This window comes from Mercurialis annua, linkage group LG2, assembly GCF_937616625.2.
Source record: "Mercurialis annua linkage group LG2, ddMerAnnu1.2, whole genome shotgun sequence".
Taxonomy (NCBI): Eukaryota; Viridiplantae; Streptophyta; class Magnoliopsida; order Malpighiales; family Euphorbiaceae; genus Mercurialis; species Mercurialis annua.
The window spans coordinates 7,049,866-7,074,245 of record NC_065571.1 but is presented as its reverse complement, the minus strand read 5'-3'; the positions used below and the strand labels follow the sequence as shown (position 1 = coordinate 7,074,245).

At 32.4% G+C, this 24,380-nt stretch overlaps 3 protein-coding genes across 13 annotated transcripts; 2 read left to right on the top strand and 1 right to left on the bottom strand.

The window, feature by feature from the left end:
- Positions 1–1,887: 1,887 nt before the first annotated feature.
- LOC126669561 (pentatricopeptide repeat-containing protein At5g55840) lies at positions 1,888–9,338 on the top strand. Of its 9 annotated transcripts, none has more exons than XM_050363052.1 (10): positions 1,888–2,006; positions 2,139–2,307; positions 2,778–6,283; positions 7,332–7,389; positions 7,655–7,810; positions 7,894–7,929; positions 8,039–8,272; positions 8,349–8,461; positions 8,620–8,739; positions 8,826–9,338. In XM_050363052.1, exons 2-3 carry the CDS (start codon positions 2,157–2,159, stop codon positions 6,014–6,016), a joined length of 3,390 nt encoding a protein of 1,129 aa, XP_050219009.1. In that variant the 5' UTR covers positions 1,888–2,006; positions 2,139–2,156; the 3' UTR covers positions 6,017–6,283; positions 7,332–7,389; positions 7,655–7,810; positions 7,894–7,929; positions 8,039–8,272; positions 8,349–8,461; positions 8,620–8,739; positions 8,826–9,338. The 9 variants fall into 9 exon arrangements, with proteins under 9 accessions (XP_050219009.1, XP_050219008.1, XP_050219007.1 ...); XM_050363051.1 differs by having other exon boundaries at positions 2,120–2,307; XM_050363050.1 differs by having other exon boundaries at positions 1,888–2,307; positions 2,778–6,048; positions 6,133–6,283.
- Positions 9,339–10,288: 950 nt separating this feature from the next.
- On the top strand, positions 10,289–12,474 carry LOC126669198 (protein NOI4-like). 2 transcript variants are annotated; one of them, XM_050362602.2, is made up of 3 exons: positions 10,289–10,396; positions 11,452–11,634; positions 12,122–12,474. In XM_050362602.2, the coding sequence occupies exons 1-3, from the start codon at positions 10,391–10,393 to the stop codon at positions 12,164–12,166; spliced, it is 234 nt and encodes a 77-aa protein (XP_050218559.1). In that variant the 5' UTR covers positions 10,289–10,390; the 3' UTR covers positions 12,167–12,474. The 2 variants fall into 2 exon arrangements, with proteins under 2 accessions (XP_050218559.1, XP_050218560.1); XM_050362603.2 differs by having other exon boundaries at positions 10,290–10,396; positions 11,452–11,631.
- Positions 12,475–12,944: 470 nt separating this feature from the next.
- On the bottom strand, positions 12,945–23,073 carry LOC126669197 (transmembrane emp24 domain-containing protein p24beta2-like). 2 transcript variants are annotated; one of them, XM_050362600.1, is made up of 12 exons: positions 22,763–23,073; positions 20,528–20,846; positions 19,715–19,858; positions 19,273–19,407; positions 18,966–19,175; positions 18,451–18,675; positions 17,842–18,189; positions 17,227–17,715; positions 14,983–15,192; positions 14,211–14,397; positions 14,013–14,120; positions 12,945–13,247 (listed from the first exon to the last, which is right to left on the bottom strand). In XM_050362600.1, exons 1-12 carry the CDS (start codon positions 23,032–23,034, stop codon positions 13,114–13,116), a joined length of 2,781 nt encoding a protein of 926 aa, XP_050218557.1. In that variant the 5' UTR covers positions 23,035–23,073; the 3' UTR covers positions 12,945–13,113. The 2 variants fall into 2 exon arrangements, with proteins under 2 accessions (XP_050218557.1, XP_050218556.1); XM_050362599.1 differs by lacking the exons at positions 17,227–17,715; positions 17,842–18,189; positions 18,451–18,675; ... (3 more) ...; positions 20,528–20,846; positions 22,763–23,073 and adding an exon at positions 15,585–15,739.
- Between the last annotated feature and the right edge of the window lie 1,307 nt (positions 23,074–24,380).

The following is a 24,380-nucleotide window of genomic DNA, read 5'->3' as shown; positions in this document are numbered from 1 at the left end:
TCCAATCCACCCCATTAAATTAGACCACTCAACCAGAAATCACTACTCGCCACTGCCGATTTTTCCGTTCATCCAATTTTTTTTTTAAATTGATCCGGTGAAAAGACCCACTATGGTGGGTCTGTTCACTGGAGAACAGACCCACGGCGGTGTCTGTTCAAAGAAGAACAGACCCACGGCGGTGTCTGTTTTGTCGTGGGTCTGTTTTAAAAAGGACAGACCCACCGGCGGTGGGTCTATTCTCCGGTGAACACACCCACCACCGATGGGTCTGTTCTCCGGTGAACAAACCCACCACCGATGGGTCTGTTCTCCGGACATTTTTTTAAAAAAATTACTTATTTAAATTTTTTATATTAAAAAATATTATTTATTTTATTTTTAAATGAGTTTAGGTTTAATTTTATTATGCTTGATTTGGTTGAGTTTTTGGTTGGGTGGGTGATTTTAAGTTTGATTAGGTTGAGGTTGTCTGTTTTATTTGTATTTTGTTATAGGTTTGAAGGGTATTTTGGTCAATTTATGCCAAAAGAGGTTTTGTTGATTATTAGATAAAGTTCAGGGGGTTTAGCGGCCGATTTTAAAATTCAGGGGGTTTGATAATAGGGAGCCCTAAGTTGAAGTGCCATAACTGATTAATAGCCCAAAAAATCTCATAAACCCTTAAAAAATCTATTTTCATTTATCCAATAGTTAGAGTTATTAATTTATGATATATATTATCTATTTTTTTTAGAATTAAATAGTGAATTTGTTTCAAGTTCTATATAAACGTATTTGACAGTAAAATTATACAGATATGGAATTTAAATATATAGAATATGTTTTTAAGATTTGAATATGCAAATTAGTTTTTAATGCTTAAAAAAGTAATCTATAAGAAATTTAGAGTGGCAATTAGTGAAACCTTAAAATTGAATTTCATTACACTCTAAAATTTAGTAGGCTTAATTATTTAAAAACCACCCACCTTGAACTTTTTTTTCGTTTATACCCAGACTTAGAAAAAAATTCATTTATACCCTGACGTATGTGTTTATGTTTCACCTCTATCCCGAGGCACTAAATTAACCTCTTTTCATTTAGAAAAAAGTTTAAAATAGTCCTTCATTTAAAGAAAAATTCATTTCTAATCAAACTCTAATTAGCTTAGGATAAAAATGAAGAACTATTTTAAACTTTTTTCTAAATGAAAAGAGGTTAATTTAGTGCCTCGGGTAGAGGAGAAACATAAATACATACGTCAGAGTATAAATGAATTTTTTCCTAAATCAGGTATAAACGAAAAAAAAATTTAAGGTGAGTGGTTTTTAAGTAATTAAGCCAATTTAGTATGGAAGTTGGATTATTTCAAACATTTTTATTCCTAAATAAGCTTATCCATTTTTGTTCTATCCAAATTACAAAATCTTCCTTTTTCTCTCTAAATTTATTTTTATTGTTTAAATAGTAAAGGCAGAAGATACAAAAAACCCTTGTAATTTTCATAAAAGTATAAATCAGCCCTTTTATTTTTTTAAGGTATAATTAAGCCTTTTTTATTTTCAAAAAGAACAAATAACCCCTTTCATCCAGCATCATTAGAAACACTCGTGAATGGTTGACATGTCTCTCATAATCAAATAGGGGAAAAATTCAAAAATAATTTTAATGTTTAAAATATTTACCGAAAATTTAAGGGGGTAAGTGTCCCAAAGTAAACTAAAATGGTTTATTTGTTCGATTTTAAAATAACAAGGGTTTAATTGTTCAATTTTAAAATCATGAGGGTTTAATTGTGCCCAAAAAATAAAAGGGCTGATTTGTACTTTTGAGAAAAAGTCGAGAGTAAAATAAAAAAAATGATAAAATTAAAAAGTTCGTTATCTTAATTGCCATTTAAAAATAACCTACTAAAAAAACAAACTAGTAAAAATGTCACATATCTTCCGCGCGGTGGTTCAACACATCAACTCGACACATATTCGTTCTTCAACGCTTCTTTGTTCAATTGAGGACTATCTTTGGTAAGCTTTTTTCGGTTGGATTAAGTTGCTGCACACCACCTGTTTGTTGTATTTCCTGAACGAAAGTTCCTTATTTTTTCACCTTTTATTCTTATTTTATTTTGTTTGTAAAGCCTCTGTAATGTAAAACAGAAAAGAAAAGACTCCTGAATGATGTCTTTCACATTATCAACTTCCAAAACAATCTTTGGCTTCCTCCACAAGTTATCAAAATTGAGACCCTTTTGCTTCTGTGAGTACTCCACTCAAAGATTGAGAAGTGATCATATGCATTCTGAATTCGCCAATGGAACAACCCCAGGTGTGTTTTATGAATGCCCAGTTGTTTATTTCAAGCTTAAACATTTGGTTAATGAATAAATGAAAGTGTGACGAACTATACGTGTTTTTTCAATTTATTTATGAACTTTAAAATAATGTGTCAAATGTATACAAGAACTTCCATATTTTCCCAAATTAATATATGAGATTGTAATATGCTGACATGACGCTCATTCATTAGTTGATTTTGCTGAATTAGAAGTCAGTTTTGGCTGCCACGTCAACATATTATGACCTCGTCCAACTCGGCAAAATAAACCAACGAATGAGTGCCACGTCAACATATTATGACCTCGCGTATCAATTTGGAAAAAATGGAAGTTCTTGTATACTTTTGACAAAGTTCATGATCAAATTGGAAAAACACGTATAATATTTATAACATCACCCCATAAATGAATAGTAATATTATGGTAGTGTATCCTCATTGTGGAATTTTTGAAGTTACAGACATGGAGCAAAGCATATACACTACGCTTACGGTAGACCGCTGGGAGTCACTGAACCACATGGAATATAAGCTAGCTTCACTTAGGCCAGTTCATGGGAGATTAGCTTTGAGATTCCTTAACTGGGTCATTCAGCAGCGTGGTTTGGAACTTACTCACCTCACTCACATGATCTCCCTCACTACTCATATACTTGTGAGAGCTAGAATGTATGACCATGCCAAATCACTTTTAAAACATCTCTCGCAAATAGGTGTTAGTTCAGACTCTGTTTTTACTGCTTTAATGAACACTTACCCCTTATGCAAGTCAAACCCTTCTGTATTTGATCTCTTGATTAGGGTTTATTTGAGAGAAGGAATGATTAGTGATGCTCTGGATATATATCGTTTGATGGGTGTTCGAGGGTTCAACCCTTCTATTTACACCTGTAATATGTTGCTGGGCTCACTGGTGAAGGATAGGAGAGTTGGGGCAGTTTGGTTGTTTTTCAAGGAAATGCTTCGTAGGAGGGTTTGTCCTAATGTTTCCACTTTTAATATCTTAATCAATGTTTTGTGTGTGGAAGGGAAGCTTAAGAAAGCTGGTTATCTCTTAAGAAAGATGGAAGAAAGTGGTTATGTGCCATCTGTAGTTACTTACAATACTGTGCTCAATTGGTATTGCAAGAAGGGTCGGTATAAGGCAGCTTTTGAGTTAATTGAACGGATGGGGTCTAAGGGCATTGAAGCAGATGTTTGCACTTATAATATGCTTGTTAATGATTTGTGCAGAAACAATAGGACAGCAAAAGGTTATTTACTTTTAAAAACGATGAGGAAGAAAATGATATATCCTAATGAAATCACATATAATACTATAATTGATGGATTTGTGAAGGAGGGAAAGATTGAAGCTGCCACCAGGGTGTTTGATGAGATGTCTATGCTCAATCTTTTGCCCAATCATGTTACCTACAATGCTTTGATTGATGGGCATTGCCGTGATGGTAGTTTTGAAAAAGCTTTGACAATTTTGGAAAAGATGGAAGCAGTGGGACTGATTCCAAATGAAATTAGTTACGGTGCTCTTTTAAACGGTTTGTGCAGGCATGCCAGAATCGAATCAGCAAAAAGTGTTTTTGAGAGAATGAGATTAAATGGCATGATTGTTGGTTGTATATCATACACAACAATGATTGATGGCTTATGCAAAAATGGATTTCTTTATGAAGCTGTGCAGTTGCTTGATAAGATGTTCCAGGATGGCATAATACCTGATATTATCACATTTTCTGTGCTAATAAATGGATTTTGCAGTAGAGGGAAAGTTAAAAATGTGAAGGAAATATTATGTAGAATGTACAAAGCCGGATTTGCCCCAAATTATATTATTTATACTAGTTTGATTTATAACTACTGCAAAACAATGAATGTTGAGGAAGCGTTTAAGGTGTATGCAGCTATGAGTCGCATTGGCTGTGATGCAAACCATTTCATATGTAACGTGCTAGTATCATCTCTTTGTAGAGATGGAAAGGTTGGAGAGGCAGAGTATTTCTTGCATCACATGAGCAATACCGGTATAATTCCTAACTCCGTCACTTTTGATTGCATTATAAATGGTTATGCAAATTTGGGCGATGGATTAAAAACACTTTCTATGTTAGATGATATGATAAGATTAGGTCAGCATCCAAGTCATTTCACATACGGAGGTCTACTTAAAGGACTTTGCAGGGGTGGAAATTTGGGAATGGCAAAGAAAATATTGGATAAACTTCACTATATTCCTTGTGTGGTTGACACTGTTACTTATAATACAATTCTTGTAGAGATATTTAAAGTAGGGAAGTTGGCAGATGCAGTGGCCCTCTTTGATGAAATGGTCAAGTGTAATGTGTTGCCGGATAGTTATACATATACTATTATTCTTACTGGGTTAGTTCGAAGGGGAAAAATGGTTGCTGCTCTTCACTTTTATGGAAATCTTCTGGGAAAAGGAACTGTATCTCCTGGTAAGGTTATGTTCACTAGTTTAGTTGACGGTTTTTTCAAGGCTGGTCAGTCAAAGGCTGCTTTGTATTTCTATGAAGAGATGGAGAAAAAGGGCGTACATCCTGATGTTATTGCAATGAATGTAACTATGGACAGATATTCAAGGATGGGGAAAATGGAAAAGGTCAGTGATCTCTTTAAAATGATGAGGAGCAGCAGTAGCATAATATCCCCTAGTTTGGCTACGCATAATATTCTCTTGCATGGTTATGCAAAGAAAAAGGATTTGTTAAAATGCTCTGATATGTATAATCTCATGATGAGGATGGGGAACTTTCTTGACAAATGGACTTGCCACTCTCTCATTCTTGGACTTTGCCAGTCTGCTATGCTAGATATCGGTCTAAAGCTATTGAAAAAGATGCTACTAGAGGGTTTTGTAGTTGATCAGCATACATTTAACATGCTTATCAATCAATGTTGTCAAACTGGTGAAACGAAAAAAGTCTTCGACCTGATAAACATTATGAATTTATTTGGCATTTTTCCTGATTTGACTACCCAAAACTCCATCATTAGTGGACTCAACAGAGTTTCGACTGTTCAAGAATCTCATCTTCTCTTGCGTGATATGTTGGAGAGGGGTTTTATGCCTGACCGCATACATTATATTGCTTTAATTAATCGCATGTGTAGAATGGGGAATATTAAAGGAGCCCTCATGTTAAAAGATGAAATGGAAGCAGTAGGCGTGAGTTCCAGAGATGTTGCTGAGAGTGCTGTGGTAAGAGGGCTTGCCAAGTGTGGGAAGGTTGAAGAAGCAAAGCTGGTTCTTGATTTTATGCTTCGGAAGAGCCTGATTCCTAGTCTTGCTACTTTTACAACTCTAATGCACATGTTCTGCAAGAACAAAAACCTTGCAGAAGCTATGAAGTTGAGGGATACTATTGAACTTTGTGATGTGAAACTTGATGTCATTGCTTACAATGTTTTAATTTCAGGCCTCTGTTCTGATGGTGATGTCGCTTCTGCACTAAAACTGTACGAAGAGATAAAACAAAAGGGCCTCTTGCCCAATATGACAACCTATCGCATCCTTATTGATGCAATTTTAACATATGATATTAGTCTTTCCAAAGGTGAAGTACTCTTGAAGGATTTATGTCAGAGGGGAGTGATATCTGGGTACTATAGTGAAAGCATCAAACAGGACTTGATAATAGCCATGAATAGGATGAAGTCCATGAAGCTGCACAGAAGTTGATGTTGCCAAAACCGAGTTAGTTGCCAAAGTTGGTGAGTTAGAAACACAACTATATTATTATGTCAAGCGGCAAGGTGGTTAGGTTGGCTACTCAGAAATTATTTTGGGTTTGATAGGTAGAATGTGAGGGACAGGGGGATGTTGGAGTCACCATTGGACGGATGGTAGCTTCTGCTATTGCAGATAGCATGAAGGTGAAGAAAATTGGAGGTGAGCCACTTTTGGATGTCAGTGCACTAATCTGCCTTCAATGATTGGCGTACACAGGTAATAGGTTATCTCTCAACCATTATGATTAGAATTATATTCCTTTTGGGTGAAAAAAGAAGTTGAGTTTCTGTTTTCTTTGTTTGTATGCATGTGTTTACTATTTATTTTAATACTTAAGTACCAAATCCTTGGATGAATATTAGGACTTAATGTAAGTGTATTATCATTCAGTGCATAGAAATGATGTAACTAGTGTTATATTAGCGCTCATTTTAAATCAATCCTTTATTTAGGGATGGGACTACAGGTGCAAAGTGGGTTTTGCATGTTGAGGTATTTAAAAGAGTGAAAGTGTATAGAAAGAAGGATGACAGTGTAGGGTCATGCTGCTAGAGATATTTCAAGTAATGATAAAATTCGCATCTCTAGAGTTCTGTTAGAAGCTGTCACTGCTTGACTGCAAGTGACAGCACTGTACATAATGCATGGACTGCAATGCTGAAGAATTTGATTGTGGCCACTTGTGGTATTGGCAGTTGAACTTGATTGTGGCCAATTGTAGATGAACAGTGTAGTTATGCTTATCTGCATGTCATGTCATAAAGATAGAGTTATAAACTTGAGAGGGGGAAGTAAAGGCAGTATGCTTACCATCTCTAGATCAGAGGTACGGTGGACTCTTGCACGCTTAAACTTCAAATAAGATGCTGTTTACCTGCCTTTGTATAAAAAAATTATGGTTAAAGGTATGTTACATGGTTTTCTTCATATTTATCATAAAAATAGAGTAACTATTAATAGAGTTATTATTTCTTCATATTTATCACAATATTAACAATGATAACTCAATTTCATTCTGTTGCTGACACCACCATTTCCCTTCTGTTGCCAATTCATTCTCTGGTTCTCTTTTCTTAAACATTGGAACATATGATTTAAATCTAGAGATATATTTATTATGCTGAAATTTTTATCTTATTTCTTTGCTTTGATTCTGGGTGTTGATGCTTCAAACTCTTGGACATTCTCTTTACCATTGCAAGTCTGGGACCTAGGTGTTCATTTTGGAATTCACTGTCTGCTGATTGAACACTTTATGTTACAGGTTTTATCCCGATAGGGCATTGTCACTGGGATATGCTCTCCTCAAAGAGCTTGTTGAGGTCAGTCACCTGAATTTTATGTCAAACTTTTAGTTTGCATTGAGATTTCCGCGTGCTTTATGAATTTCCACTTTGAGTCAGGAACTCTGTCTTTGTGCATACCTATAATGGCAAAAGTATGGACATTTATATTTTTAAATTGCTTAATACGAAGTGGCATTGAATACATCACAATTTGGATAAAATGTGAAATAGCTATGTCTTTAGCTTTGAATATTGTATGCATTCCTTCAAATGGTAAATACATTTTCCTATTTTCATGCAGGGCCTCAGAATTAGACCATCTCCGGTCGTCTCTGCCTAGTTATCTGGTGGTTCTAAAGCTTGCATGTATAAGGGTTTTCGGGTAATTTAGTGCAAACTTTAGAGAGTTAATTCATGCAATGCTCAGTTCAAGCTATTTTCTGTTCTGGTAATCCTGGTGAGTGGCATTCTCGCCTTTCATTTCTTCTTTTCCTCCTACTCCTACTTTGAGAATAAAACTAATTTTACCACACTGTGCAGATCATTCAAGGAACATGTGAAGGTCAAATAAATCTGGTATGCTTGTTTCTGTGTTTTTAATTTGTCTAAATCAATATCAATTAAATCCAGTATGAAGGTGTTCTCATATATATATTTTTGTTCTTTTTGGTTTTATCTTGCGAAGGATGATAGCCGATTGTTCTGAAATTGTTCTCTGGCCATATCTATGACTCTAGGTTGATTTTACAAGTGGTTTGGGTGCCCGATTTGCTCTACACTTAATCATCCAAAAATGCCTGGGCCATCAAAACTTGTGTCTTGGTTTGCCAAAGATGTTGTCTCTGGTCTAGATGGTTTATATCTTACCAGGTTTGAATCCCAGCGCACCGAGTATTGGCAGACTTTGTACTCTTCAGTGGTAAGTTCACTTTTTTTATCAGATTTCTGATGTGGGCCTGCTTGAACCATTTAATTGGATATCCTTTTTTATCCAGGAATTGGGGGCACTGTATCTGATTTTGTGCCCAGGGAATGATCACCTTGCTCTGCATATTTGCTCAACGTCTACAAGGTCGGCTTGTGATGTGGAATGTTTCCCCTCGTATTGGTTTGTGCCAAACCCTTCTCTAGGTGTTTCAGTGCTATTCATACTCTTCTTAACTTAAAGTTTAAAATTGTCATAGTCGGCAGCAAAGCATTATTATCAGGAAAGGGGAAACTTCATCGTATCATCAATTGATATCTTCCTTTTACCTTTTTATACAGTTGTTATGGAAGTTAAAAGGATCTATGAGTAATTGAAACTATTGAGAATTAACATAGCATGACAGTGGAAGGAGGAGCTGTCTATTGTCAATTAACTCGAGTATGATTGCATTCTCACTGGTATAAACCATATTTTCATTTGACTTCTTATGATTGCATGAAATCTTATCTTTGAAATGCACTGATTTCATCCTCTCATATTTTAGGTTCAATGAACGGGCAGCCAACTGCTTCTGCTCGTCAGCACGGCACTCCCCTCTTAATGGAGTGAAATGCATCCGTGGATCAAAACTTGATTAACACAGAAAGCTTTAAAATAACACCGTTATGCAATATCAGAGCCCAAGTGTTCCGTTTTCTATATCCGTGTCCGTGCTACATAGCGGGCCATTTGCTCGCATGAAGTAAAAATGTAGAGGAACCTGTAGGAATATAGAATCAGATGTGCACATATTTTTCCATTGTGATAAGGCTAGAGAGAACAGAGAGTCTGAGAGATGACTCAGCAGTCAGCAGCAGATATTTGGTGGAGGTTAGTTATGTCAATCAATCAGCAGTCAGCATTCACTTTGTGGAACATCTATTAAAATTATTATAATAGATTTACGCAACAAAATTTGAGATGAATGTATATGATATTTGTTAGTATGATACATCGATAATGAAGATATTTTAGAATTTTTTGAAAATATAAGTTAAATCGACGGAATCGATTCTCATCTTGCGAATATTCCTACACTAAATGTTTTTTATGTGTTATTGATTATTACAAAACTCGATACATATAATTCTATTTAATGTGTTTAGATCTTGTTCTTGCTTGATACTTACTGCATATAGTCTAGATAAACTAAACCAATTAAATTTCAAGTTCAAATCACTGGTTCAAAATAATTAATCTAAATTAAGCTGGTTGTCAATTACTAAGTTATGTAATTCATAATATCACATACTAACTTTTAATGATATAGAACACTTTTATTAATGTGAAAACATTTCATACTTCTTCTATACATTTTTTTTTTCTGCTAAAAAGAACCATATAGTATCTCTTTGTTAGAAAAACAATCACATAATCAAACTAGTAAATATGAGATACTACAAATTAAAATGTTCTAAACTATAATTATATATATCAAAAAAAAAACTATAAATATAATATTTTTATGAATCATTTTTTAAAATTGCTGATTCTATTTTTATCAGTTCAAGAAATAACAATTATTTAAAATATATAATCATTAAAGTTAGATTTAAATAAAATCGCTAATTATTTCATAATTACATCGTTGATATTTTTTCTCAAATAGTTAAAACAGGAAATTAAATCTAAACATGATTATTTATAAGAAAAACATGAAAAATTTGTTTGATTTGGTGAATATTTTTCTCCATAAAATTTAAAAATTTTAAAAATAAAAACAATGACAGCAAATCAAATGGTTCAATGCCACCGTCTAACCCAACATCTCTCTCTCAAAAGTACGCCGTTTGCCAGTTCATCCTTCATTCCGTTAACACACCCCCACTCTTGTCACGTCACTGCTGACGACGCTCTAATGGCGACGTTAGACCTTTCAGTTGCCGTTAACAATAACGGCCTCCCGTTGACAGGCCCATTGCTGGCCCAATTGAATTAACACAAATAAATAAATAACAACTCACTGTGTCAATAAAAATTGTGAAAAAAAACACTTTTATTTTATTTTCTTTTTTTGATTAGTCATTTCATTTACTCAGAAAGCTAAGCAAAAACCTTTATCTACAATTCATGTCGGTATGTTAATTTTATCTCTGTTTTTTGTTTATTTTTGTGTAATTATTTGTTTGATTTTAGTGTTTTTTGTGTGCTAAATTTTGTTTTTTGGGAGATTTTTTTAATGCTTGGATTTCAGTTTGTGATTGATTTTTGGTGGTTTAGTTTTTGTTGATGATTTGTTTTAATTAAATTGATTTGATCTTTCAGTTGATTACTTATGCATAGTTCGATCAAATTATTATTCACTAGTTTTGTGTCTTTTATTGAAAAAATAATTGAAAATTGGACATTTACTTGGTTTAATTTACAGTTTCAACCTTTGTTGGATTGTAATAAGTGAATTGGGTACGTGTGAGCTGATTAAATTTGCTGCCTTTGTTGATAATGATGTAGTTTATGCATAAAGATGTAGAATTTGAAGCTTCTAAGTTCATGTTTTTATACGGGAGCTCCTTTATTTTAGGGATTTTTTTCCTCAGTTTTAGAGTCGTGGTCCTCGTAGAAATCAAGTGCATCCTGCAAATATAGTCTTATGAATTCCATTTCGACTATCTATTTGGAGAATATATGTACTTCTCCTCTTTGCAGCGGGATTAATGGTTCCCTAGAAGTCGGGGATTGTTTACGCATAACTTGTTAGGTAGAACTAGTGTTAAAACGTTGATTTTTCGACTGAAGCCCTATCTGTTGCCTATGCACTGCTTTCTTACTATATGAACTGAATCTAGATATTATCATGCAATTATTTTATTAGTTCTTGTGTTAGATTTAGAATTTTCTGGTTAAAACCATACTTTTGCTGTGTATGATATGTTTTGATGGCTGGTTACTTAGTTATTTCCTTTTCCTCTCTTCACAAGGTTGCTTGTAGACTTATGGTCACTTAGAATCTAGAGTTCATATTGATAAATATTGTCAATGGTATTAAAGGTGAATTCAACAAAACAGTATCAGTTCCAAAAAGAAAGCAAACTCGACATGATATTCTACTTAAAATAGCGGCACTCGACCTTATACAGCTTCAAGCATCTTGATGGGGTATCCTTTTTCATTTCTTTTTTGTTCTCAAACAGGATACAGGTCGACCGTTGCCTAAATTTGGTGAATGGGATGTCAATGATCCTGCTTCAGCTGAGGGGTTTACTGTGATCTTCAACAAGGCTAGGGATGAGAAGAAGACAGGTGGCAAACCTGACTCACCTGGAAAGGCAGATTCTCATTTTAAGTCTGGAGTAGATCCTGGAAAGCCTCAGGTTGTAAGTTCTTTGTTTTTTATTATATTAATTGTTTTATTTCTGATAACTCAAAAAGTTATTCGTGTATGTACATTGTTTAATTGGCTAATTGCCGCCGGATTGTTGTTGATTTTGACTCGTGTTTGCTTAGGGTAACGTTCCCATTTTAGTTTATTGTTTTGAGATGAAACCCAATTATGATGCCATCTTAGCTGTAAAATATTATAACAGAATATGTAGAAATTAAGTTGATGAAAAGGTGTATTGCAGCTTGAAATGGAAGATGGAGGAAATTATGGACTGGGGATTGGAGGATGGGAGTAGAACAAGATATAAATAAATAGAATAATAGCTGCTTGGACCTAATCAGATAGCTTGAAATGAACCCCTAAAATACCATAATATTAACATCAACCGGACTGATCTGCGGTCTAGAATGTTCCGTCCAGTTAGTCGTTTAATGATATTAACAACTCTTTACTGACATGAACAATGCGTTGATTTTCAGAAAAAATGGTTTTGCTGCATTAAGAGTCCTCCTGCAGAATCTTGAGAACCTAAGAGCTTTAATGGAGTAAGTTCAGCTGTAAGTGACCCCCACCATATATTTACTAAAGAAGATAAAAATAGAGCGGCGGCGATGAGTGGTGCTGCAATTTGTTGTGTGTTGTAAGACTGAGTTGTGGGGGAGAAAAGCAAATACACAATTATTTGTATTTATGAAAGATGCATGGATTTGTTTTTTCTGATCTTTGCTTCCCTCTTATGTTATAAGTTGTAGAGCTTTTGTGTCATTTTTCTCTCTGTTGTATCGAAAAATTTGCGGGTCGTGAAATATACATATTTTTCAAATTTACCAAAGGAAGTTCTTAAGTGCATATACTCAAGAATTTAGGAGTTGCTTTGGATTAGATGTTACTACTGCGAATTGTTAGATTAAATACACCAGTTGATAACAACATACGTTTACCACAATGGAGGTTATATCGAACGAAACCAAACTGAATTTATAAAAATTAAACCGGAAGTTATTTTGGTTTAATATTTTAATAAATATTTATTTTACTTTCAAAACCAATCCGCACAGAAAAAATAATAATTTCAACCCGATAAAGTTGGTTTAGGTCAATTTTAAAACAATCCTAAGAGAAGCCATGCTTGACTATTTCATTATAATGAGATTCTTAGGCAGACTCAGTCCACCACATCATCACATTATGACACGTTATTAAAATGATATCACACTCGAGTTGAAAGAGCTTGAGACTAAATTTAAAAATGCATTCATGAAAATCAAGAAAACAAATTTGAAAAAAAGCTCCTCAATGATGTAAAGAAACAAAAGTTCTTTTTATAATTCCAAAATGGATATTTCTAATTCTATACATGTCCTCTTCTTCCTAATCAATTAGGAAAGAAAAAAAAAGTCTAATTTGAGAACTTTTTGCATCATACATGATACAACTACGTTGAGGTAGCCAATTAGTGCATTCTCTGGACTTATACCCTCGATGTCCCAAGCTTCCGCTCAAACAGGCGGCGGAGAAGGTACACTTGCAGAACACTAGCACCGATCAATGCTGCAGATTCGTAGAGGACCTTGTGAAGTGCTCTCCGGCTCATTGACTCGTTAACTGCATTGACATTTAGGGAGATGAGTCGGATATTTAAATAGATAGAAAGCAATTGATTCATTTATTAGCCTATCAAAGCATGATAATCAGAGATTATAATGAAATGTTTCCATAAAACTCAATATAAAGAATGAGAGCAGTGTCTGAACTATCAAAAATATAGGATCGGGCGTATGGTAGTAAGTCAGTTATGTTATTCAGAAACAACTCTAACCCTACCTCAGCAATTTGTTTCTACTTCTAAAAACGTTTTGAAGACTCCGAAACTCTATGTTTATAGCCAATTCTAATTAAAAAAATCATTTTGGCGTTTTTCATTTCAGTGTTTCTGTTTCCATGCTTCATAGGGGTACTCAATAATGGCTTTCTGGTTAATATATAAGACGAGTAATTTCACTGCATTTGTACAAAAACATATCGAATAAAAAGGTGGCAAATTAATCTGAAATACAAAATAATAGTCCCATAATTGTCCTGCTTCATTGTCATCAAAATTAAGTTGACGATCACTGGATAACTGTAATCTCCTGAGTGTGCTAACTTAATAGAACAAATGTTATCCACCCGACTTGTGTATATGACTATTACCTAATGCAATATTGGACGATTGGCAACGAAACATGACCTAAAATGCCTCATTAAGCTTAAATGCTAAGCAAAAACACAACTATTTGTGAAGTTCAATGCATCAAGAAGGGGAATACAAATAAAACGAGCATTCAACTTAAATGATCGAATACTACATACGCAAGATTTAAAACAGACCTATTGCTTGACGATCAGTCTGAGCCTCCAGCCAATGCTGCTCGAATTGTATGTTGTAAAGAGCCTCCTCTAACTTCCATATCTGATCTAACAATGGTTTAAAATGTTCTGCAAATATCAAAGGAAGCACAACAGGTCTTATTCTTTATTCCCGAGAACAGGGTTGAAAAAAAAGAATAATACAAAAAAATGACTTGCCATCTTTTGCATGCTCGTCATAGTATGAAAAATGGCCAACGTGTACATCGAAGTCTATAGTTTCATGGTAAGGAGACTTGTTGGTGAAGCAAAATTGGTGAACTCCTTTTTGACGAGCCATGAACTCGAACTTATCACTTACCTTTTCACGAAAATCATGAATTTGATCACCAGATGGTCCCTTTACCTGAAAATTCAGCACACTTGAAAGATTAGAGGCATGTCTAGTCGGAGGAATACACAACAGAATAGTTTTGAAATACAAATTACATCTTATATGCAGATTTTGTACAGATCGTTGTGCCAATACCAAAATTAACATACTTGATAAGAAAGTTAATATACTAACGTAATTCATTCAAAATTCCTGATATATTAGCCTCCAGCACTCAACCTAAATGCAAAGATTCAAACAACACGACTCTAAACCTAATATACATTTTGGATTAGTTTTAAGCCTGATGACTGTTTTTCAATTCAATGTACCTTTTAACCTAATTTTTTGATAGCACCAATAATGAAACAACACATGCTTGGATATATGTTAATGGTTACTAAAATGATGTTTATTCCAATAACAGATTATATATATAAAGTTCTAGAATTTCATAAGCATTTCCATAAACATAAATGTAATACCGAAATATAGAGCTCGATAAGTTTCTGATTCAACATAGACAACGGCAAAAGTCGAAACATAAAAATGAACTCATAAAAACAAAAATAAAAATCATATGCTCTAAAACATGTCAAGCTGAGAGATCGAACTTACAACAAGGTCAACGCCATCTTCGCTATATTGCCAAGACGAATCCGTCTTAACAACAACAAAGGAAACATGAACTGTATCCCCTTCATATTTAACATCATGAGAGAAACATTCTTCTCTATCAATCACAAATCTAATTCCATAAATTTCTTGAGGGCTCAACAAAAGTATCAACAATACAAAACCATACCATTCCTTTAGCCCAATTCCCATCTGTAAAATTGTGCAAAAAAATCAAAATTTCCAAGTCAGAACATCTATTAATCAAACAAATGCACAACCATACATAAACATAAAGAAATCAAACCACCAAAAATCACATAAAAATGGCATTTGCTTATTAAATGGATTCTAAATAATATTATGAAAAGAAACAAAATTTCAACCATTTGACAAAAACCCAGTTCATGAAATTGAATAAAGATTAAAACTTTCATAAAATCCAAATGGGTATTTCTTTAATAATCTGGAAAAACTGAAGAAATGAGAGAAGAATCAAACTTTTCACATGAAGCAATACAATTTGGGAAAAATTTCGATCTCGAAAAGGAAAATCTGGGAAAAAAATTGAAATAATTAGAAGAGGAAAGAGAGGAAGGAAATACCTTTGAAGTTGAAATTGAAAGAATTTGTTTTTTCTCAAAATTTTTATGTTTTTTTTTTCCTATAAATAATTTTGTGACAAAACTACAACTCGGCAACGAGAGTTTTTGACTTTTAAGACTTTTGATGTGTTTGTGATATGTTTTGTCATAAAAGGGTTATGCTTCTCTGTACTTGAGTACACACAATCTAACTCTTTATCTAACTCTTTCAATTATACGTGGCAATTAAATGGGGCTCCAACAGATATTAGCCAATTAGAAGCTTTTGTTAAGAAAACTTGCATCAAACAAAAATAAATTTGATAAGTTTAACTCAATAATTCAATATTTTTTTTCCAAATCTTTAAGGTATAATTATCTAAAAATACAAAGAATTTTTAAATTTGTACTTTTTAAATTATAAATTTTACCTCTAATTTTTAGTTTTAATTAAACTCAAATTTTTAAAAAAATTTAAAAAAATTACTCTAAAAATTGTTCAAATATTTCATTCATATTTGGCATTTAATTTATATACGTTTTAACAAAAATTGAGATTGTATGACAAATATAAATAACATTTGAACCTTTCAAGTGAAAAAATTCAATTTGAAAAGATAAATACAACTGATAAAATTCAAATGAGCGTTAAAATTATGGGTCTAATAATTCAATGGTAAATAGTTTTAATTTTTTTCTAACTGAAAGGGTATATATGTAAACATACCTAACTATGAAATTGTAATGTTCTATTCATATTTTAAATTAAACTTAAAATTTGACATTAAAACTTAAAATAATACACTTATCATTATATGTGCTTTTAGTTTAAAAGTGAGGCTATATATCTTTTTAAATTAATATGAACTAGTCCGTTCAATTAATTTTTCAATTTTATTTTGAAAAAAATTGAAGGGTTAGGTTTAAATTTGATTGAATCTGTTTTTACTATAATTTAATTGGATTTTTGTAATTTTAAAATTCTAACTAAACAAAAAATAGATATTTTAATAATTTACAACTAAATATATCGGCTTGGATATGTCTTTACACACCCCTAAAATCTTCATAATTATATTTTTTAAATTTTAAATTCATATTAGTCCTTAAATTCTTATTAACTTTCATTTAGTGATTTGTTGATTGATGCTCGAATTAATAAATACAGAAAAAAAAATTATGTCAATGTTGCTTGTATTTACCTAAATTTTATATTTTAATGCCTAAAGTTTTTAGTTTTTATAGTTTTAAAAGTATATCAAATAAATATTTTTAGTTATTTTTAATCACCGGTGTATTAATAAAAGGTTAATTAAATTTCATTTTTACTTTAATTTCTTCATCATATCAATAAAAAATGATGATGGTGTCTACAACGACATACATTTTTATATGTAAAGTAAAAATAACAAACCATATATATTACCAAATTATTTAAAAAAAATTATTAGTAGTTCGATGGTCGATAAAAAATAATGATAAAACTCGTTTACTATACTTTCATAAAGTTAAAAGATGTAAATATAAACAACAAAATATTAAGTAAAATTCAGATACCACCGACCAATACAATTGTTCCTTAAATATAATTGCCGGTAATCTGAAATTATCACAAGAAAAAAAAGCTAATACAGATAATAAGAGCTAATCCAAATGACTTGACCAGTAAAGAACCAGGCAACTTACCCTTATCCTTCCTAAAGAAAAGACCTTCATACAAAGGCCAATTGATCAAAACCAAACTAACACAAATAACAATTTGACAAGCCATAATCTCATAATAATACCTAATACTATTTCCATTCATTACCACCTTTTTCACCACCCCACAAAAGCAAACCAAATTGAGCATTGCAAGTGTAGCTAAAATGGTAAACATTGGAGATGACTCTCCAAATTCCATCATCTCTTTTTTATATCTTCGAAATACTTCTTCGTCGGCGACTTTGGCAGTGACCACGAAATCTAAATCCGTCTTTAAAATGGTGTCGATGAAGCCGAAGAGATAAGAGGTTGATCTTTTGTATAGCCATATTCTTTGTTCATTCCACCACCCTTGGATTGTGCCTCCGTACCATATGAATTCAGTTAGGCTGTATGTGTAGCTGACTATTATTACATAAGCAAATGGTATGAACCATAGGCTTGACATCTGAAACCAACAATTAACACAGAACAATAACTTTAGCCTATTAAAGAAGATTTTGTAAGAGATTGGATATTTCAACTAACATGGTCTGCGTTTAAATTCAAACCGTTAAGAAAAAATAAGAAGTACCTGTGGGAACAAGGATATGCCTTTGAGGAGACAAAGCGAAGGAAAGATGGAGTAATAAAGGGTCGGCAAGCAATTTGCAGCCCAGAGATTATAATAGCAATAACCCAATTGCAGGCCAAGGCTTATTTTTCCATTTCCATACCAAACAGGGCTATACTTAGACAGCACAATTTGAAGATGACCTTCGGACCACCTTTTATGCTGCACCAATGTCTGAGCCAATGTGATTGGTGCCACACCTAAGAATGCCTCTCTTTCTGGAGCATAATACACCGATTTCCATCCTCTGCATTGGATTGATAGCCCCGTAATCACATCTTCCACAGGAAAACCGTATCTTAGGCCAATCTGCAATCCGATACAGGATGAATTAGTTAGTCGCGGAAGACTAACAAAATTTAGCATTACGAATTTTTAACTTTGGCAATTTAAACCACGAACTGCTAGTGTTTTATAATTCGAAACACCAAACAATTTTTAATAAAGAATGCTGATGTGAACGCCGAGCATGCATGGTAATATATATTCCGTCATTCACATTAATGCTACGCTCAAAAGTTGAAAACTCGTATTGAAATTGCAAAATACGCTGATATAACTTTGATCGACCTCATTTCCCCATTGAGTATTTTGCTCAAAAGTGCAATTTGCAAGAGCCTTTGTTTCTTCTTCTAATTCCATTAAACTTTGTTGTCTCTTGTGATGATCATCTCTACTCCATTCAAATTTACAATCTCTACTGAATTTTCTTCCGCAGAGAGCATCTCTTCTGTAAAAACAGCCACTTCCAATATACATAGGACCTCCAAAACCATCAAGGCCACAAAACTCTACCTACAAGCAAAATCAATTACACAAAGGAACAAAAAGAAGAAAAAAACTTAGTCACAAAAAAATATAACTTTTTCACCCTTTTCATTTATGTCCAACTTTTAAATTTGTTTTGATATTAGCTTAATTTCAATAAGTACATTTCAATTACAAGTTACAACCAACTATTCAACATAAAAAAAGACAATGTTTTTTAATTTCATTAATTGTAATCTAATTTTGATAAGTACTTTTTAGTGCAAAGGCCCTAAAGAAATCATGTTAGTACATATTTACGCACGAAACGAACTTACAGCACCAATTCTGATCAAGCCACCATACAAGTCATTCTTGGTGATGTTGTCAAAGCTTTGAGGGAACTGTACGAAAGCAATGTCATGGCCATTCTCTTCATCCATGAAAAAACATAGTGCTTCTTGCACAGATAAGGAATTGTTGGAGTACATATCACAGTCTAGATTCAGAATTATTTCTCCATTGCTAATCTTCGATGACACTCTTATCTACAAATGTAACGAAACACACCGAGCGAAATAAGCAAAATAATTAGGGGATCATTGAGAAACTAAAAAAATTAGTTATGGTATGATATTTGTATACCAATGCATTCATGGCCCCAGCTTTGAAATTGTGGGGATATTGAGGCCTCTTTTCTCTAGCAAGATATACTAAGGTAGGCAATGGACACCCATCAATGTCCTCTATTGCGTTAGGATCTTCTCCATCTACCAAAATCTGATAATACCAAGTGAAATTCAATATTCTATTTACCATTAGCAATGTGCAAAAACCGAACTAAACTGAAATACCGAACTGATATTTTGTTTCCATTCAATTTTAATAATAGACAAGTTTATTCAATTCGGTTTGGTTTTGAATATAAAAATATTTAGTTATGTTTTAGTGCAAATCAAACCAAACCTGTTTGTTCGAAAAATTACTTCCTTTTAATTCGGTTTGGTTCAATTAAAACCGGATACACACCCCTTACTTATCATGCAAGTAATGAAAAATGAAGTGTACATAAGAGTGAAAGGTTTACTTGAAGAAAAGTATCGTGATCACGTTTCGAAAAGTTCTGTGAATCCCACAGGGAGAATCCTTTATGCTTCAAGGCTGCTTCTTCAGGAATTCTACCTAGCTTCATTGCAGTTTCAATTTTGTCTTCCATTTCTTCATATAATTTCTACAAATTAAAGTGAATATATAACCATGACTGCTAGCAATCCAAGTAAAAAAGTAGATGAGATGGGTTAATTCAAGTGATAAGAGCAATGCAACTAAAATCGATAAGTTTTGGGTTTTGAATTGGAATGAAATTCTTTAATTTTATAGAAGACAACAAGACTAGAAGTAATTAAGTTCGAAAACGAAAATCCTTACAATTAATTAATTTAAAAAATTAAGTTCGAAATCTAAAGAGAGCAATCTAATAGTACTATTTCAAATTATCAATTGTCAATTTAGTTCAAGCTTTAAGGTTAAAAAAGTGGTGTTTTTAAAAAAAATTAAATTTACAGTTTTTTACTTAATATCCAATATTTGAAACCGGCCAGTACCATAAATCTGAACCGAAACCGTCCAAGAGTCGGTTCACATTATAGTGCTTGGACTTTCTGTAAATTTGCTGCCCCATTTTTTTTAATGTATCAAACTATAATTTTTAATCTTTTTCCAATCATACTACTAATAAAGCCAAAAATAATTGTCAAATTTATTGATATGGTTCACCATTTTGATTCCATTTATACAAGTATATATAGTATTTACCACACTATCATTTCATTACTAATAGGAGAGAGATATTTAAACGTGTGAGGTTATGGAGTTTAATTAAGAAATTAAGAATGATTACCTTGATAGCGAAAAATTCGTCAGACCCATGAAGCTGATGGTGTGGAGAAGTGGAGACAAAATAAGCAGCAGGCGACCTTGGTCCCACATTAAATTTTTTAGAATAAGGTATCCAAAATCTTGCAAATTCAGACGCTTGTAACAATGCATAAAATGTAAGAATGGAGCCACCGTCGTCTGATAAATATACACCAATCTTTTTGGAGGGATAATCGTAAGTCATGACTGATAAAACTGTATTCATCACCATTATTGGTGGCTCTATTATTGGGTCTGCTGTGCACACAAATATATCCACTCCTGGTAACTTCTTTTGGTACCTGTTCATCGTCCAACATATAGTTTCCATATTATTACGTATCATATTTATTTTTATTTAAAGTAGTTATTTTTTCATTTTATTTTGAGTTAAATGCAAATTCATACACCAATTTTAATCTAATTTGCAATTACAACATACACTTTGAAATTTGGCAATGTCAGTAACCAACTTTACACTTTTGGCAAATCGACACACCAAACTTAAAAAACACTAACGTGGACATTGTAATATACCGTCATGTGTCGTTGCATGATTGGTCGGAATACCAATTTGCCAAAAAATAAAAGTTTGTTACCGACATTGCCAAATTTAAAAGTTTATGTTGTAATTGCAAATTAGATTAAAGTTGGTGTATGAATTTGCATTTAACCCTTTTATTTTTAATACATTTTTGTTTCATTTTATGTATTAGGTGGGTCAACCCTCTTCCGTAGGGGTGAGAAAAAAACCGATCGGCGGAAGTAACCAAAATTTTGATTTTTTTTTTACTTTTTTTTTATAATTTTGTCGGTTTTAACCGAACCGACCGAATTAACCGATCTATTCGGTCGGTTTAATTTTAAAATATTTTTCTATCTTATTCGGTTGGTTTAGTTTTAACTATTCCGTCGAACAATTAATTTAATTAAAAGGTGTTTGTTCAATTTCGATCGGACAGACCGAATTAATACTCACCCTTAATCTTCCAACCCATTGATATGTGGATGATAAAAGAGTTGGATATGGATACCCATTGAGAGTCTTTTATCACAACAGAATAAGTGACATGCTTAACCAAGTTTCAAAAAGAAAATGACATACTAACCACCTCTGAGATCCAAAATCAAATGGGGGACCAACTCGTTACATTTATTATTTTTTTGAAATTTTAAAAGTTTTGTTCTCTCCAAAGTAACATCTCAGTATAATTCATTATTTTTTTTCTCTTTTTAAAATTTATAAAAAATTTAGATTAATGGATTTCAGAGAAATAAAATCTATAAATTTTACGCATTCCATTTGATTTTGCACAAACCATGGATTTCATCGAAATCCTAAAAATTATGACGATAATCTATGGATTCTAAATTTTTCCCATATATCCTAAAATCTCTTATTTAAATTCTCATCTAAGAGGTGGAAAAGTTAAATCCATCACTCTTTATGAATAATTGTGCTAATATTTAATAATTTTAAATATATTTCTATAAATTCATTGATTTTATATACATTACAAACATTGTAATTTATAAATCACAGTTTTCATATTCCATTGATCTAAAACTAAATTAACATTCAAATTAAACTTAATTTTAGAAATTACTAATATTTAAAATTAAAAAATCCATTTAATTTACCATAAATTTGATAATTAATTGTTTAAATAAGAAAATTAATACAATCATAATAAATTCTAAAAATGAAATTAATTGTTAGTATTTAAAAGGAATAACAACCTAAAATATATTAAAAATAAATAAGATTTTTTATATATATAGTTATATATATTAAAAATAAATATAGATAATATATTAGTAATCAATTATACATATATAATAGTAAATAATTTAAAGTACAACTCGAACCGATTTTGAATAACAACCGACGGTTTCGGTTCTAAAAAATGTTGAACCGGCCCAAACAGCCTCCCTCTGGTTCCAGGCCGGATTAGATCGTTCACAATGTGATTTTTTTCAGAATGATTTACAGTTCAACCCGACACAGAGCCACCTCTACCGATAACTAGTTTCAGTTATTTTGGTTATGGTTCAACCAAATCCATTAGATATACATTGAAACTCTTCAACTCAACCTCATTACCAATTCACTACTCCCACCAAATCAATCAATTAACAATTCAAACAAAAACATTTTCTTGATTATATCATAGTTTTTCTAGTTCAGCATAAACTGCAGGGGAACAAAAAACCATACCTGCTATTGAGTCTATCCTTGTTGGGGAACCTGTAGACCGGTTGCCACCTTAAAGCGAGACTAATGAGCCAATAAAAACCGAACCAGAGGTCCGCTCCGAGCAAACCAAACCAAACCCATCTCCCATCTTCTCCTTGTTTGGGTATGTAAATCCATCTATAAACCAAAATCAAACATATAGCCACAAATAAAGTAGCTGCAAACACTCTATAGACCACTCTCCCCTTAGCTCTTTTTGTTTCAAACAATGGACTAATTTTATCGCTTGCCATTTCTTTTTCTTGAGTTGATATTGGAAGCACAAGTGAAACAAAAAATAATGGTATCTTATATACTTATAGTAAATTAAATTCCAATGCTTTGATTGGCTGAAATATGGGAGTTTTATCTTACTTTTTGTGGTACATTTTCTTTGAGTTCCACTAACTTACTATTTCTATATTGAGGAATGGTAGTCCAATTTCGATTTTTCTTCTCTTATTGTTATTGTTTAAATAATAAAAACAAATAAATTATCTCCATTTTTAAAAAAACTTGTCATAATCTAAGAGATTTCAATATTAAAAAAATAGATCAATACATTTTAACAAATAAAATAGATATGCTTAGAATTTTTTATATTAACTTTATTCTTTTATTACTATTTTGATCAAACATTTTGATCATTTTATTATGTCTATTTATGGATTTTAATGTATCTTTATGAAATTTTATTTTTCTTACATAAATATATTTGTCTTTTTTTATGGAAGTTTATATGTAGCTCAATACGAATATATTACTTTCCTTGATGTGTTAATTGCAATTAATATATTATATGTTGCCCCGTCAACGCAATTTAATAAATTTCAAAGAAAAATTCTTCTTAATATATAGTTCTACCAATGAGTTATAAGTCAAAATTCAAATAATATAAACTCTGGACAGAAAGCGGTGGGTTGTGGGTTCAAATCCTTCCACATGCACTCCTCTCTTCTCAATTATAAAAAAAGTTATATTTTTTAAATGAAATAAATTCATTTGTCTACTACTGTTGGTAAAAATACGCAAGCGTACGTATGCCAACTTGTAATACAGACTGTGAAGTCCGGATATCGTACCCACAAGGAAAGTTCTAAAGACAACCAGTTGAAAGACTCGATTTGAATAGCCGAAAAGACAAATATTATTTGTTTTGTAATTAAAAGACAGATATTGACAATTGTAATTTAAAGTAACTAAAGCTGTAATTCAAACGGTGTTTTAACAATAATGAGAAAAGCAGGGATTATTAATCTTTGTTATGCTGTTTATTTAATTTGGGTTATGAATTATATTGTTCTGATATGGTTCGGACTAATCGGAAGCACCTAAAATTCTCTCTCGAGCAATTGCAGGCAAAAACATAAAACTAATGAATAATAGGTTAATTACTCACTCTCGCACAATGATTAACCCAATTACTGATTAATTGAATGATTATGAAGTGAATCCTAAGAACACGTATTTGTTAATTCACTCTCGCACAATTAACTCCTACGTTCTTAACTATGTTGGTCTATTCCAATTTTACTCTCTCGAGCTAAAATTAGAACAATTGGCAAAGACTAAGTGATCAATTCAGGCTAGGCATTAAGTA